The following is a 14,870-nucleotide window of genomic DNA, read 5'->3' on the forward strand; positions in this document are numbered from 1 at the left end:
GTAACGAGGATAGATGAATAGACAGCAAGAGCAAGAAGGCAGCGTGCAAGATCAGCATTGCTTTAAGTAGCTTTGTCACTAAACTAGTTCTGAAATGCAGAAACAAAAGCTTCATCTTAAGAGCAAGTCAGCACTGACACAAACGCTTTCTTACCCCATGAGACAAGGAAAACATTCTGTTAAAAGGTGAACTGCAGTATTTTTATACTAAGTCAAATAAACTGCCTTGCATCACATCTTAAATTTGATTTTGAATGTCTTACAAGCTGCAGTCTCCCGTTGCACTATTTTTTATGGCAAATTAAATAAGCCATGCAGACTATAATCTGATAGGTCCACTTTCTGCATTTTAATTAAAGTGGAGCCTTTTCCCTTTCTGACTGACCTCACAGTGATCTTAAATCTAGGCTGATGAAACTTGCAGACACCCTGGTAAAACTTGATATCCACTTATTTTTGCCTCGAAAAACTGCACAGAGTCTGCAAACTTAAAGAGGCTTAAATTACAATAATTATACTATTTCAGCTCAAGGGTATAGTTAAGTCTAGTGTTGCACTTATAAAATACAGCGGTCGGTCTGGTCGGTTTTTGTCCAGTGACACGCGGCGACTTCGAAGTGAAGGGGAATAATACCAGGGTCCTAAGAGGGAGGGCCCTCACAAAGCCTGTAATTAAGTTATTTTTCATTTCTAATCAAATAAACCGTTTGACAGAGTGTCTAAAACAACATCAGAGCTTCAGAAAGGCCTCCCCATCACTGAAGGGTACAAATGCTTTACTTCTGCAGTAGAGTGGACAAAAATAGTGTCCAAATGCAGCAGTTGAACTCATGCCAGAACTTCAGGAGAACTTCAGCAGATTTCTTCTTCTTCAAAAAAAAAGTCAAATTGGCTGAGCAAAAGAGAAGAAGAACAAATATGATCACAGCAAAAGCAGCTGAAACAGAAGTTCTTGTGAACACAGTTTGCTAGTATTTGTAATTGTTGGTAAGTAAAATATCAGTTTATAAAATATCAGACTGAACCAGTTGCTGGTCCATCATCAACATCTTCTCATGTTTCTGAGCATGATAGATAATCGTAGGTCATAAAGAGCTTAGTAAAAGCAGTCCGTACCTGCCTGTACAGATAAACTGCATTCCTGAGGGAAACATGTTTTCTCCTGGATTAAGTTTGTTTGTGACCTATCACAAATACACTTGTAATAACATATCTTTGCCATTTTTGTAATTGCTTTACTGCGGTTCCTTTTCAGACAGTCATACAGCATATTAAGCGCAGCCACCCTAGTAACCCAAAGAATGGAGGAGAAGCTGTAAACATTTAGAAAAAGGATTGTATTTTAACTGAAAAAACTGTTATTGTGGCCTGTTCTTTTCATTCCAAGAAAAGAGAACAGATTGACCTCACTTGCATACATTAGCAAACTGGTATATTTGACAAACATGATTATTTACAAATAGTTTTGGTTTCAAAAGCTATCTTTTCATTTCAGAAATTGCAGAAAAATTAAGTTTAGTTGCTTAGTAATGTACATTTTGTGACACATTGTTTACTAAAAACTATTTGAAACTGTCTTTTTTTTTACAGTTTACTCAAAAATTTGAACCAAAAATGCACAGCTTTCTGTTATATTGTTGTGCATAACATTGTATGAAGTAAATCTTCTGTGGCATCAGAAGCGGAATAACTCAGAGAGCAGTTCTTTCACATCCCTCCTCTAGTAAGACCAGTTTTCAGTGGTAACACTCTGCTGTCTGCTCTGAATATCTATAGATTGCGCTCTAGGTTCCTGCAGACGGTCTGTGTGATTGCCTGAGCTCTTGATTATGATTGTACTTCACGTTAAAGAACTGCCGATCCTTTTCCAAGAATTCTGGGCGGCTCATGGAACCGGACTTTGAAACGATTTTATTAAATAACCCTACGGTGTGATTTCCCCAGGCATATCATTTACTCTCCAGACTAATCACAGACTCGGCTATACCTCAGGTCTACACATTCCTTAACTTGACACCTCGAGACCTGTAAATGTCCTGTATTGGATATCATTAGGACTGTCTCCAAGAAACCTATTTATACCTGCACACAGCATTAACTGAGCTTGCTGCAGTCCTCTCTGCTTCCCCCTAACATAAATATGTCAGGACGTCTTTTGTGTGCTGCGCTTGTAATACCCTGCAACACCTCAAATCTTCAACTCAAACGAGTCCTGCACCACAGCAGTTTGACAATCAAGTTATTTTTGTAAATTCCTGAAAAGATGATTTGTTGTCTTTTCAAGGTTTCCGACTGAAGCGACCGCCAGTGCTTAATTTAGCTGCTTGTATAATCTCCAAACGAGGACAGTATATTGGGTGCCATGTTTCCATTCCGATGTATTCATAAGCTCTTCCTTAAACCCTTCCGCTGCTGTGTTTAGAGGCAGAGTATGAGAGAATCTCAGTGCCGGACCCAAAAATAGCCTGCATTCTTTCCTCTGTGTTTCAGGAAGCATCACAGCCCTCTCTCTCTCCCTCCCATGCCCCCCCTCTTCCTCCTTCCCTCTTTTTACCTAATTCTCTTCATTAGCCATTCCTATTACAGCGTTTCTTTTCCCCCCTTTCTTCCTCCCTGTCATCCAAAGTTCACCCCTCTGTGGGACAAACGTACTTCCATGTCGCTCCTCCCAAAACGAACCCACAATGAATGGAGATAAGTTTGATCGTCATAAAGGATGTCGGCTGTTGTTGTTGGCGCTTTCCAGGAACTACATGTTGTTTGTCAAGTAGAGAACTGTTGAGGAACACGAGGGGAAGCTGTACATTGTACTAGCAGGTGTGTTTGTGTGCATGAACGTGCATTTAATTGCAGGCATTTGTGCCTCTGTATAGTGTGTGTTGTGTATCCTTGAATATAGCAGTAGAGAGGAAGGATGGATGTTAAAAATCAACAAAAACATCAAGAAATAATCTCATTTAAACTGCTACAATGAGAGGATTCATGGAAGTAAATCTGGTCTTCACCCTTAGCAAGTTGTCTTCACAGCATCTGAGCAATCCAAACTGGAGGAAGCTTTTGTAGATATGTGACATTATTTACCTTTATTTGCTTCTCACAATATTGTGACTGCCCCTAGCTGCTTGCTCCTGTTTGGCTGGTGTGTGAGTGGCTAGCTGTTGTCTCAAAGAAGATATTAAAGGTTTGTCGGGTTTAATGCAGATGCAGTAAACTCTGCAGATATACGCACGAGTGACATTTAAAAGAATAAACAACATTTAGCGCCTCTAAATTGTGCCACCTTTTTCCACACTGCGTCATCTTTACATGCAAGGTCTGTTTCTGCCACACAAGCTTTCATCCCTTAGCAGCAGCTGACTTAATAATAATTTGAATGCTCCGTTTCATTTGTTACCGACTGCGTCTTAACACACAGAAGAACTAGTTGCTTGTTTGAGACGGAAGGAAGAAGATTCAATTGAGAAGAGGAGGGAGTGAAGTGGTTCTGCTCTCTCCCAGCACATATTCTGTTTTTTGACGCCGGTGAATTTGCCGTATCATTTATCTCATTTGTATATTTTCTCCTCTGTTTGAAGTACTGTGAACCTCCATCAAACTCCTAAACAACGCTGCTTAGGCCGAAGATTGTGCAATTATTTTTATTTTTAATTTTTTATAGCGTATGGTTGTGTCATGTGTGACCTTTGGGACATGTGCAATACTGTTTTATGTGCAATACTGTTTTTTTTTTTATGTGTTTTATGTGCAATACTGCTTTTATGTGTTTTATGCACAATATTGTTTTTTTTATGTGTCTTATGTGCAATATTGTTTTTATGTGTTTTTTGTGCAATACTGGTAGCACAGCTCTGAGTCCAAGACAAATTTCCCCAAGTGGGACAATAAAGTATATTGAATATATTGAATTGAAATATGATAAATTTGATTGTAATCAAAATGAGCAAAAATGCAGACTAATGGCAGCGGCTGCATTTTGAGATGGAGACACAAAAGGCAGTCAAGTAAAGCCACGAAGCATCTAAACAAGCTGCAAACGTGTTAAAAACCCTGTAAAACATGAAAACTGTAGGAAAAGTTGTGGTGGAGTAGTAAAATCGCAACAGAGCTACAAACGAGCTGGACCACAGCTGGAATATGATACACCTGAACCTTAAAGCCCTTTCATAAGATTTTTTGGCTTAATCTGTTAAAGTGGCAACATTCTAAAATTCAGGCACAAGTCGCTTTTACTATTCCACCAAACGTAGTCTCTGGATCTAAGCTCACCACTGGACACACATTTGTTTCCTTTCTGCCCCCGTTTTCAAATAGCAAACATTTACAGTTTGTAGTTTTGTTGAGGATTTTGATTGTGCACCACCATTTTTGGGTTAATTAGCCATTTTCCTCCTCCTTGCATGCAAATATTCCACCAAAACAGCTCCCCTCGCACCCAATACAGCTGTAATTGTTTTAAGTAATACACACAAGCCAGAGCATTTCGTCCTCAGCAACAGAATGATGCTAAATTGCAGTCGGACCATTCTGTGCTGCATTATGTTTGGGCTATCTGAGATGACAATACATTCAGTTTATCACAGTTTCAAATAGACATACCCATTAACAGTGATGCAGAGAGCCACAGCACAGTATTTGCAGCCCAGTGTTTGTCATTTAAGAGAGCTTAATGCTGCTTGATGCGGCAAGTAAATAATAAACTCAGAGGAATCACTCCTGCAAACAGCAGAAAGCTACGAAGTAATTTTCAGCTTCTGTTAGCATTTTATCAACATTCGATGATTTTTTAAGGCTTTTTTTTTTTTTTTACTAGATAGATGGGAAATGGTATAGTAAAGTTAGCAGGAATGATGTTTTTTGATTTTGACATATTCCATTTTTTTTCGTCCTTTCTGTGATGTTTTTGAGCCAATATTAGTGCTGAAATGTGGGAAAAACCTTCCCCAAATTACTTCACACAGCTCTAAGTATGCTGGTTAATGCAGCAGCATGCAGTTCAGACTTGTTTTGAAACCAAAAATGTCGACTTTTACAGAAAAGTTCCCAGGGTGCTCCTTCAAAAAAACAAAGCTGACACAGTCACGCCATCAAATTAACCGACAGTGGCTCATTGTTTGACTCATATAGATTTTTGTGCCTCATTCACTGTCTTGAATAGGCAACTCTATATGTTTTCCTTTGTGCTCAATGCTCAGCTTTCTTTGCAATGCACTATCTGCTCAAATATATGCTCAGCAGGCTGTTAACAGCATGCACATATATGACACACTGGAGCAATGTTTCTCTGTGTGTTGCTGTTTCATGGCTCAGTCGTGCATGAAATCCCCAAAAACCCAGTGACTGTGTTTGCTTTGTGTGACAGTTTGTGTCGCTGCCTCTGAGCCTTTTTCCCACTGCGAGAGCTGCTCCACTGTACTAAGTATGTCAACAATACCAGCTGAGAGGCAGCCTTCAGTCCACACACTGCGACTGCAGACTAATCCTTAAAAGAGAGAAACTGGGAGAAAGAGAGGAGGTAGAAATACAGAGCGAGTACGTGGGAAGTGGAAGGATGGAGGTGAAAAGAGCAGGAGACTGAGCGATGGTGGAGTCAAATTTGACAGCGAGCGAGAGAGGCAGAGGAGAGGAGAAAATGTGGATGCTGGAGAGAGAGAGAGAGATTTTAATGTTTCAAAGGATTTCCCTATCACAGTCTCTGACACATTACATACACAGCTCACTATCAGCCCCAGTGCTGACAGCTGCACAAATTGGCTGAAAGAGGTTCCCTGGGCAAGGCCTTTGATCAGGTGTGTGTGTGTTGTGTCAGCGAGACGAGAGGAAGCAAAGAAATTTTGTACATTTGTGCATACCTGGACATCTCGGTGAAGAAAAGCTGTTTTCTGCTCCGGACCACAGTGGAATAAAATGAATGTACTGAGATAAGGCTGACATTGTGTGTGTGTGTGTGTGTGTGTGTGTGTTAATAAATGCTAACAGTCCGGTTTCATAGGTTTCATGTGCTGGCATTGTGTTTGTAAGTATGCAGTGTATGTTATCTTAAGCAGGTATAGCTTTTATTCCAGTGACATTTCCCTTTCAGATTTCTTCCTGGGCTCTTTTATTTGTGTCTGACACTTCCCATCAACCACGTATCCATGTTATCTTGCAGAGGTGGTCGGTACACAAACCTTTTGTTAAAAGGCTCATATCGAGGCAGCTCTCAACACAGTTCAGGCTTTGAAGCTGTGAGGTTTTCATTATCATGATCACAGGCGCAAAAATGCATACGCTCTTCTCACTAGAGATTTTCTTGTATCTCATATGATATTAATCAACCCTGTTTCCAAAAAACAATGTTCTTATGCAACTAGCTTGCATTTTTTGTAAAGAAACATAGCCTATTCTCTATCCAGAAAGGTAAGAATGTGATTTTAGAGGAAGCATTTCCATTTTGAAAGAGCAATGAAGTCCATAATATGAGACTGAATGGATGGTAATGATAGAAACCCAACGCCCAGGACTTTCAGCCAGGATACTTGGGGTTATTGTTTGGTAAAGTATGTTTTGAGCTTAGAGGAAACAATCCTACAAACAGCAGAAAGCAGCAAAGTAAACTGCAGCTCTTGTTCAATGTAATCCAGTTCCAACTACTTGGTCACGTTTAGGAAAATATCACATTTGTAACTTTTCCCAACATGTTCAAAACTTCTTCTCTATTTTCAGGGTTAGCAGGGTGATGAGTCCAAGGCCATTAATATATGATAGTTTGGCTAAGAAGGAGCAACATTTGGACAGTAATGAAACAAAAACATAGTTATGAATGTAGTTCAACAGAGAGAGATCATTTGGAGGTAAAGAACAAATAAATATTGCAGCACCACTAGCATTCTTAATAAAAGTATTTTGGCAAACAGAAGACCAAGTTCTTGGGGTCTAAATCCTGTTGGTAGAGGAGAAAGTTTAGCAGATGGCTGATAGAGACTTTGGTTGAGCTGCAGTGGACAGACCAGATGAGGTGGAGATGGGAGGAGAATGCTGGCACATAGATCACTGGACAATAGCAGTGAAGTTGAAAATGAAGTGATTCTGAAAGACTATTCAAAGAGAGCGGCAGGAACAGAGCATTATGCAAAGAGATGGACAATGAGATAACACATCTTAATTTAATGGAAACATATTTTTATTGCATTGCATGATATTCTTTTAGGAAGCTTCCTGCATAAAGCAATTTGTTATACACATGGCTACCCATTTATCATGATTGAAGAAAAGCCAATCGTCTATACTTAAGATGATTGCAATTACTGATTCATGATTTTGAAAATAAAATCTTTTAAAATAATGAAATATACCAGTGTGTCTGTCACTGCCTGGCAAGCACTCACATGTCCAGTAAAATCGATCTCCTCCCTGTTAAGTAAAATGATGGATTGATTTATTCATTGATTAGATTCACTCCATTTTTGCACTTCATGTTTTTTTGCATTTGTGTCTTCAATAGCTTGCAGACGGAGACAATATTTTCTCTGTGAACGCTGTATTGGGAGATATTCTGGAAAAAATACCAGACTGCAAATGTAAGAGATGCTCGCAATACAAAGTAGTATTTGTCACAACTATTAAAATGACGTATTATGCAATGTGGCCTTTTTTCATCTCTGTACTTTGTCATGTTTTTGTGGAGTGTTTATAGGCTGATTCGAGGCTGTTAGTGTGAGCTAGCGGCCTGTAAATAACGCAGCACCGTCTCCATTTACTGCTACATGTCTGCTGCACATGTGTTGAATCCTGTTAGCGCTGTCTGTCGGAGCTGCCAGCATACCTGTGTGTGTGTGTGTGTGTGTGTGTGTCAGGAGTTGTGTGTCAGTTTGAGGGAAGTACAGGTAATGGATTAATATCAGAGCTGGCTCAGGCTGCACATTGCTGTGTGGTGACAGCCTGTCATTATCACAAACACTGGCTCACACGCACAAGCTCGCACAGGCTCACTTGCATTCGTGGGTGCACATTCACACACACAGGACTCATCCAAGCACATAAACTCTCGCCGTCTCACCTGCCTCTCTCTCGTTCTCTCGCTGTCTCTCTCACTCATCACACTGGAACCAGGCTGTGATCATCTCAAACTGCAGCAGCTTCTTGAACTTGTTCCGTCTCCTTTCCAACGGTGGGACCAATCCTGAGACCGGGCTTCTTTGTCAAGCCAGTGAAGCTGTTTTGCTCCCAACATGAAGGCAGCAGACAGGCTGTTTTGAACACTGTTGTCATAGGAGCCACCGAGCTTGTTTACTTCCCTCGAACTTAACCTAATAGTTTGCCCAAGGCAGCGGGCAGGCAGGGGCCATCAGTGCCAGACACTCATTAATGCCTGCACTGCCCTTCTTCCCTGCCAGAAATGGTCATCTTATTAAGCCATTTAGTCAGTATTGAGCTGTGTAATTGGACAGTGGAGCCCAGTAGGAAATTGTTTGAGTAAGTTAATGTTGATAAGGAGCAACGTTTGGTTTGACACCTACCTGAACTTGAAGTTGCACTGTATCAAGAAAATGTCATTTGATTTTCTACAATCAGTCTGATTCACCACCAGCAAACCACACACTCACTTGCTTTACAAACCTCTTCATCATCAGTGGTTTGGAACATTTCCTTCTGTAAAACATTGGAAATGTTGTAACTTTGAGTAGGTCACCCCAGTCATGACTCACAATAATGTTTATTATGCCGTCATTAAATCTAACCAAGTGTAGAAGCTACTGCTGAGATTCAGCACAGCATGTTATTGTTATTGATGCAAGCTCCTGTGGTAAAGCTTGGTACCACAATCATCAGACGCTGCTGATTTCTCATATCCTGCTTCTCTAATTTGATTCACTTCCTGATGAATCAAGATGTTGGTGTGGGACAGGAAAGTGTTGTTCAAAGGGATGTGAGCTTGGTTTTGTTTGTGTAGGACTGTGGGGCAGGAACTTTTAGTTTCTTTTTTTTTCTTTTTTTAGTTTTGCAGAAATGCAGCAAATGCATGAAAAATAGTTGTGCTGTGACCTTAAGTGACCTTTCCCTCTTCTTTTTGTGTTTCCCTCTCAGCAGCAGTCTTATGCTCCTCCCCCTCCACCTATGGCCCCGCCCAGCCCCGGCACCACAGGAGGAGGAGGAGGTGGAGGTGGAGGTCAGGGAGGAGGGCTAGTGGAGCAACTTAGTAAGACCAACCTGTACATCCGAGGCCTGCCGCCCGCCACCACCGACCAGGACCTCATCAAGCTATGCCAGCCGTGAGTTCCTCTATTCTATTCTATTCTATTCTATTCTATTCTATTCTATTCTATTCTATTCTATTCTGCTCTATCTGCTCTGGCCCCGTCCCAGTTCTGCAGAGGCATTATACAGCGTCCTTCAGTGCTGCTGGGTTCACTTCATTCCTGCTCAGTTCACTTCAGCTTGTGGTAATTAGTGTTGCGTGAGTCCAACAGCAGCTTATAATGAGTATCAACAGTTTGCTCTTGACCTCCGTGTTCCTCCTCCCTGCTTCCTCAGAGGAAAAAACACAACCCAGCTGGGCCTAACCCATCCGCTCCCCTCCGCACTGCGTCATCTGCACACACAAGGACACACAAATGCATCCCTCTGTCCATCAGTGTTTAAAAGAGAGTTTTAAGCCCCTCAGTTATCAGCAGATTTACCCACATTTCGAGGCATTTCTTGCCTTAATGAGAACATGGTGAGTCACTCCACAGATTCCATGATTGTAGTAATAAAATTAAGCTGTAGAGAAATATAATTGTGTTGAATTACCAGTTCAATGTGAAATGTGATGACTTTGGCCACTGCGTTTCATAGCAGCTATTGCAATGATGTTTGCCAAGCATCTTAACATTTTAGAAATGATCCGCAAGGCTGATTTTGTAAGTGATGAAAGGATAGCCCGTCAGATCTATTGTTTATTTTAATCCACTGTGCTTTGGGCCCAGGGATTTTTTTGCTCCTGTTACATGTCTACTCACCGTGGGTTCAATTTCCACTGCAATATAATTCCCTGCAATTCAATGGAAACAGAACAACCATTAAGAAATGGAAAGAACTCAAACATGAAACTCAAAGATAATGCCACAAATCATAAAAATCAGTACTGTCATTTGCTATTTTATGACAACTGAAAAAAAAAACTGGACTTGACATAGACAACATTTTTCTAAATGACACTAAATGTGACTAATACTGGAAAATTACTGAAACACTGACTGTTGATTGCAGTTGAGTTTCTCATGAGCACAATGTTTTTATACTTGAAAACATTTTTAAAATTTATCTACAAAATCAGGTTAGATCAGATAGTTTATTTTTGACAAATTTCTAAGTGAGACACATGAAATGAAGTGATTTTGATGAAATGTCCCATTTTTTAGCTTCTGTTTGGTTCATTTTCTTCACTGTCACACATGATTAGTTCAAAGACTGTCTGAATGATCAAAATCCAGTGTTTCTGGCTCTGATTAAAAAGTTAAAAAGATTAAAAGTCGCCTGCCTTTCGAACCCAACAGGGGGCTTTGTGGTTCATATGATTAAAACTATCTAAACTCAGTGACTGAGAGTTTATCCTTGAGCCCGTAAACAACTACTGATGAAAAACAATCTCACCACCAGGTCCGTTTAGTAAAGAACTTTTCTTTTGATTTTCTCCAGCTAGTGGGTTAAAAAAAGAAATATAAATAAATTAGATTGAAGAAAGAAAAAGATGAAAAAATTAGTCTGTGATTGTTATTTGTTCTATGTAATGTTGTTTCCCATCATAGTTAGTTTAAACAGTATTTAGACATGGCTCAGGATTGTTCTGTGATTCTGTGGTTTATTAATTTCAAAATGAGAAACACATCTTTTATATGCTTTTCGGCATAGACTTTCCTCTTAAAGTAATTGTTTTATATTTTAAGAATTTCCTCCAAAAGCAAAACAAATATTAAGACTGAAAATCCTTAATAGAGACCTTACTTCAGCATTGGCAGTAAGCAGGTTAGTGCTAATGAAATATTTGCACTAAAATGCTGATATGCCTCTAGATGACATCCTCAAACTTCTGTCTATTCTGTTCTTGGTAATATTTTGGTGAATGATGTAGTTTTCCTGATTATTCGTCAACTGTAGTAGCTGAAACTTTACTAGCAGAATCACTGTCGACAGCAGTCAGAGTCCATCCTGCTCATTTTGGTCCCAATTGTCCCCAAGTGGACAAACTGTGTCAACACAGAATGTAATGCAAGGGATAAACCAGTTTTCCCAGAGAGGGTCTTGTTTGCTCCTAGTAACCCCCTAGTATGTCATCCAACTGAAAGCGAATGTTATTCTGTAGGTATGGCCTTTAAAAAGATCTCTCCAACGCTTGTAATCCATTTTGGAATAAAGAGAAAGACGGAATAAAAAGTGAAGACAGCCTCACATATGCACACACCATACCTTGCCCTTCTGCGTGTCAGCTGCAGTTCAAGCCTGTTGTATTTCAGCTTCGCCCTGGAGGCGTTCTGGAGAAACAGGGTGAAAAATGGGGGCCAATAAAAGTTTCATTAGAGGCCCAGTCAGTGTGCCAAGTGGCCAGTAACATTTAGGAAAGGTCACTGAGGGAGGGGGGATGTGTGCGTGGGCGGTTGGGCAGCAGTTACCAGCGCCGGCTTTCTAAATCTCCCCGGCTTTCGGAAATAGACTGAGTGGCAGTTTCCTGTCACTCTCTGACATGACGAGCACGCATGCGCATATGAAAACACACGCACAAGCATTTCATTCATGCACACAGTTACAATGAATAGCGGATGGAGAGTCCCTTGCCACTGTCACACACACCCACACACTCTTTCAACTCAATGTCATCCTCATCCTTATTGTTGCAAAAACGTGGCTTTTTTGTGTGTTCCAATCTGCCCACCAGCTCCATCCTCTCCCGTCCCATTCTGTCGTCCTGCTCATTTCCTCCTTCCATCCTTCTCTCCCTCTGAACCTCACACCCCCGTCCCTCTCTCTCTGTCTCTGTGCCAGTTCTCAGAGTGTCAGTGAAAAGTGCTGTTGTCAGCTGACATTTCCAATCACTCCCCCGGTCGCCCAAACTATGGACACACTTTTAACGTCTGGGGACAGAGCAGAACGTGACCGGAATCTAAAGCAGAGCACAAGGGCAATTTCTCTCTCTCTCACTCGCTTTCACTCACACTTGTTGTCTTTCTGTCGCTCTCTCTCATGCTTGCCACTGATATAAAACTCCTATCTATCTATCTATCTATCTATCTATCTATCTATCTATCTATCCATCTATCCATCTATCCATCTATCCATCTATCCATCTATCCATCCATCCATCCATCTCTATGTTTTAACCACTGAAAGGAGAAATCACTGAAGGATAATAAAAAAGGCTGAACAACTTTGAGATCTCTCATGAATCATCAACAGCTGAGTTAGAACAGCTTTAATCTTGCACTAAAACCTGCAGTATGGCTCATGAATTTCACAAAAAAAATAGTGCTTGCTGTCTTGGCAGCAGTTGATTGATACAAAACCTAAACCTTAGACATATCTTTCTGTCCCAAACTTTTTATCCTTTGAGACGTCTTTAATTATCGTACTTTTTTATGAGAAAAACTCCCCGAAATACCAATTAAACTGCCGTCTTGAAAAGATCCACTTAAATTGTCAGTCGATGTCCATTTTTCTATGGAATGACAAGCTTCTTATAGGTTGAAACACTGGTTTATCTACTGCACTGTTACTCACAATTTAAAGTGCAGCTTATTGTTACTATTCAATTCAATTCAATTTTATTTGTATAGCACCAACTACAATTCAAATTGTCTCAAGATGATGTACCGAACCCATACGCTTGAACCCCCAGAGCAAGCCCTAAGGTGAAAGTGGCAAGAACAAACTCCCTTTTAACGACAAGAAACCTTGAGCAGAACCCAGCTCATATGGGGTGACCCATCTGCCGCTGGCTGGCAGGTTGAGAGGGACACTATGCAATAATAATGATAAACGTATAGAAGTGTTTGTTCTATCTCTGTACATGCTGACACATACTTGAGAAAAGCTCCAATCAGCCAAAATAAGGGAATTATCCAAAATAAACTTGTTTGATTCAGGCAGAGTCCAGTATATTAGGCTTGAATCTGGGTAGAACTGCCAAAATGGATGCATAGTCCTGACAGTGAAGCACATAATTAAGAGTAATGATGTGGGGCTGCATGAGTGCAAAAGGTGTTGGGAAAATGACATGTTGAATGTCAGCGGATGTACCAAAATGTTGGCTGACTTGATGACTCCCAGCAAATATTCCGGCAATCTTCCAGCACAACAATGATTAAAAGCACTCTGACAAAACCGCACAAGAGTTTCAAAAGAAGAAAAAAGTGAAAACTATGACCTGGCCATGTGCTTCACCTGACTAGAATCCAACAGAACACCTCTCATGTATTTTAGACGAAGACAGAGCAACACAACCATCAAAAGCTGAAAAAAAGTCTCTGAAGAATAGAAGAACATCTGTCCAGAAGTTTCTGAAACACTGGTATCTTCCAAAAATATTGGTGTGCATACAAAGTACTGAACAAGTAGAATATTTGAATCTGAGGAACAGAAGTTGTACCAACTTTTGCTGCATTGAGTTTTGGATAGTTTTCCATTTAAGTGATATTACAGGATTGCATCTGTGGTCTGCAAATAACTATTCATATTATACAGATCATATGCCATTATTGATCTTCTCTACTCCTCTTTGACACGGCAGACATTTTGGCTTTGCATAGTAGGAAACTATGCAGAAGAACTACTATGAAGAACGACTACATTCTGTTTAGGTTGGGTTGTTTGAATTGGTTCCACGATCCTCGTATTGTGCAGTCTGACCTGCTGTAAAGCACACTTAAAGATGAAGTCTGAGATTCTTGAGCGAGAGATTGGTTAGCATAATCTGATAGTTAGCATATTGCAGATTTACCCTCCCTCTTATTCCCCCTGTCCTGTGCACAAACATGAATATGCACAGCGCACAGGCACTTTGTATCCCATTTACAAAGCCTGGCCTGTGAACACAAGATCTTTATTGCAGAAAGGACAGCTAGCTAGCAGACCATTAGCAGGTATTGAAAACTGACAAAAGGTGCTTTCAATTAGTTTCTTTTACTCTGTCTTTAATGGAGCTGAGCCACTGTCAAAACTATTTGCTTCACTTATGCTTTCCCGGCTATGACAAGTAAAATATCTGCTGTGAAGAAGGGATATTGAAAGACTCACTTGTTTTATTTATGTATTTCTTCTTGCTATTTCCGGTGCGAACTTTAGCAAATCAACTTGTTAAAGTTTCCAGTAGCCTGTATGCTTCATCAGAAGAGCTTCTCAGATGGTCAAACACCTTCAGAAATCCCTTTCAGTGTTGCAGTAGGAGGGAAGTGTGTCCAAAAAAAATCATGTATCGTTTTGTAACTGACATTCCCACGCTGACAACCACTTTACAATTTCTGATGTAGTGAGACAAGTCACTGCACCGAGTTCTTTACTAGCAACCTCAGGGTCGGTGTTTCCTTTGGAAGAAATCAGGTGTTGTTAAACTTAATTCACTGTAATTTTATTGATAAAAAGATCCTATATTTAGGATCCTAAATGGAGAAGATATTCAACTTTCTTCTCTGAAGAACTATGACCAGAGATGCAGCGGAGATTAAACTCATCTAAACTCAATTTATCCACCATTGTTTTTAAAAGATAGAGTTTCCCCAACTATTTGGTCTGACGTAAATCTTTGTGGAAGGAGTTTGCCGTCTACCCCACAGCATTATCAGATGAAAGAAAAGTAACAATAAGGAAAAAATATCAGCCAATGCTCTGACCTGAAAAGTCTCTTTTTTGTGTAAAAATGTAGT

The 14,870-nt window shown here is 40.3% G+C and overlaps 1 protein-coding gene across 7 annotated transcripts in view; it reads left to right on the forward strand.

Annotated features, from left to right (window-relative positions):
- Positions 1 to 14,870, forward strand: part of LOC110958594 (RNA-binding motif, single-stranded-interacting protein 3) — a 134,160-nt gene that overhangs the window by 32,647 nt on the left and 86,643 nt on the right. For 5 of the 7 annotated variants that reach the window (XM_051957003.1, XM_051957004.1, XM_022205195.2 and 2 more), the window contains one exon: positions 9,064 to 9,248. In XM_051957003.1, coding sequence (XP_051812963.1) covers positions 9,064 to 9,248 — 185 coding nt within the window. The remainder of the gene's footprint in view (positions 1 to 9,063; positions 9,249 to 14,870) is intronic. The other 2 variants (XM_022205194.2, XM_022205198.2) reach the window with 1 other exon arrangement.

This window comes from Acanthochromis polyacanthus, chromosome 12 (assembly GCF_021347895.1).
Source record: "Acanthochromis polyacanthus isolate Apoly-LR-REF ecotype Palm Island chromosome 12, KAUST_Apoly_ChrSc, whole genome shotgun sequence".
In the NCBI taxonomy this organism is placed as follows: Eukaryota; Metazoa; Chordata; class Actinopteri; family Pomacentridae; genus Acanthochromis; species Acanthochromis polyacanthus.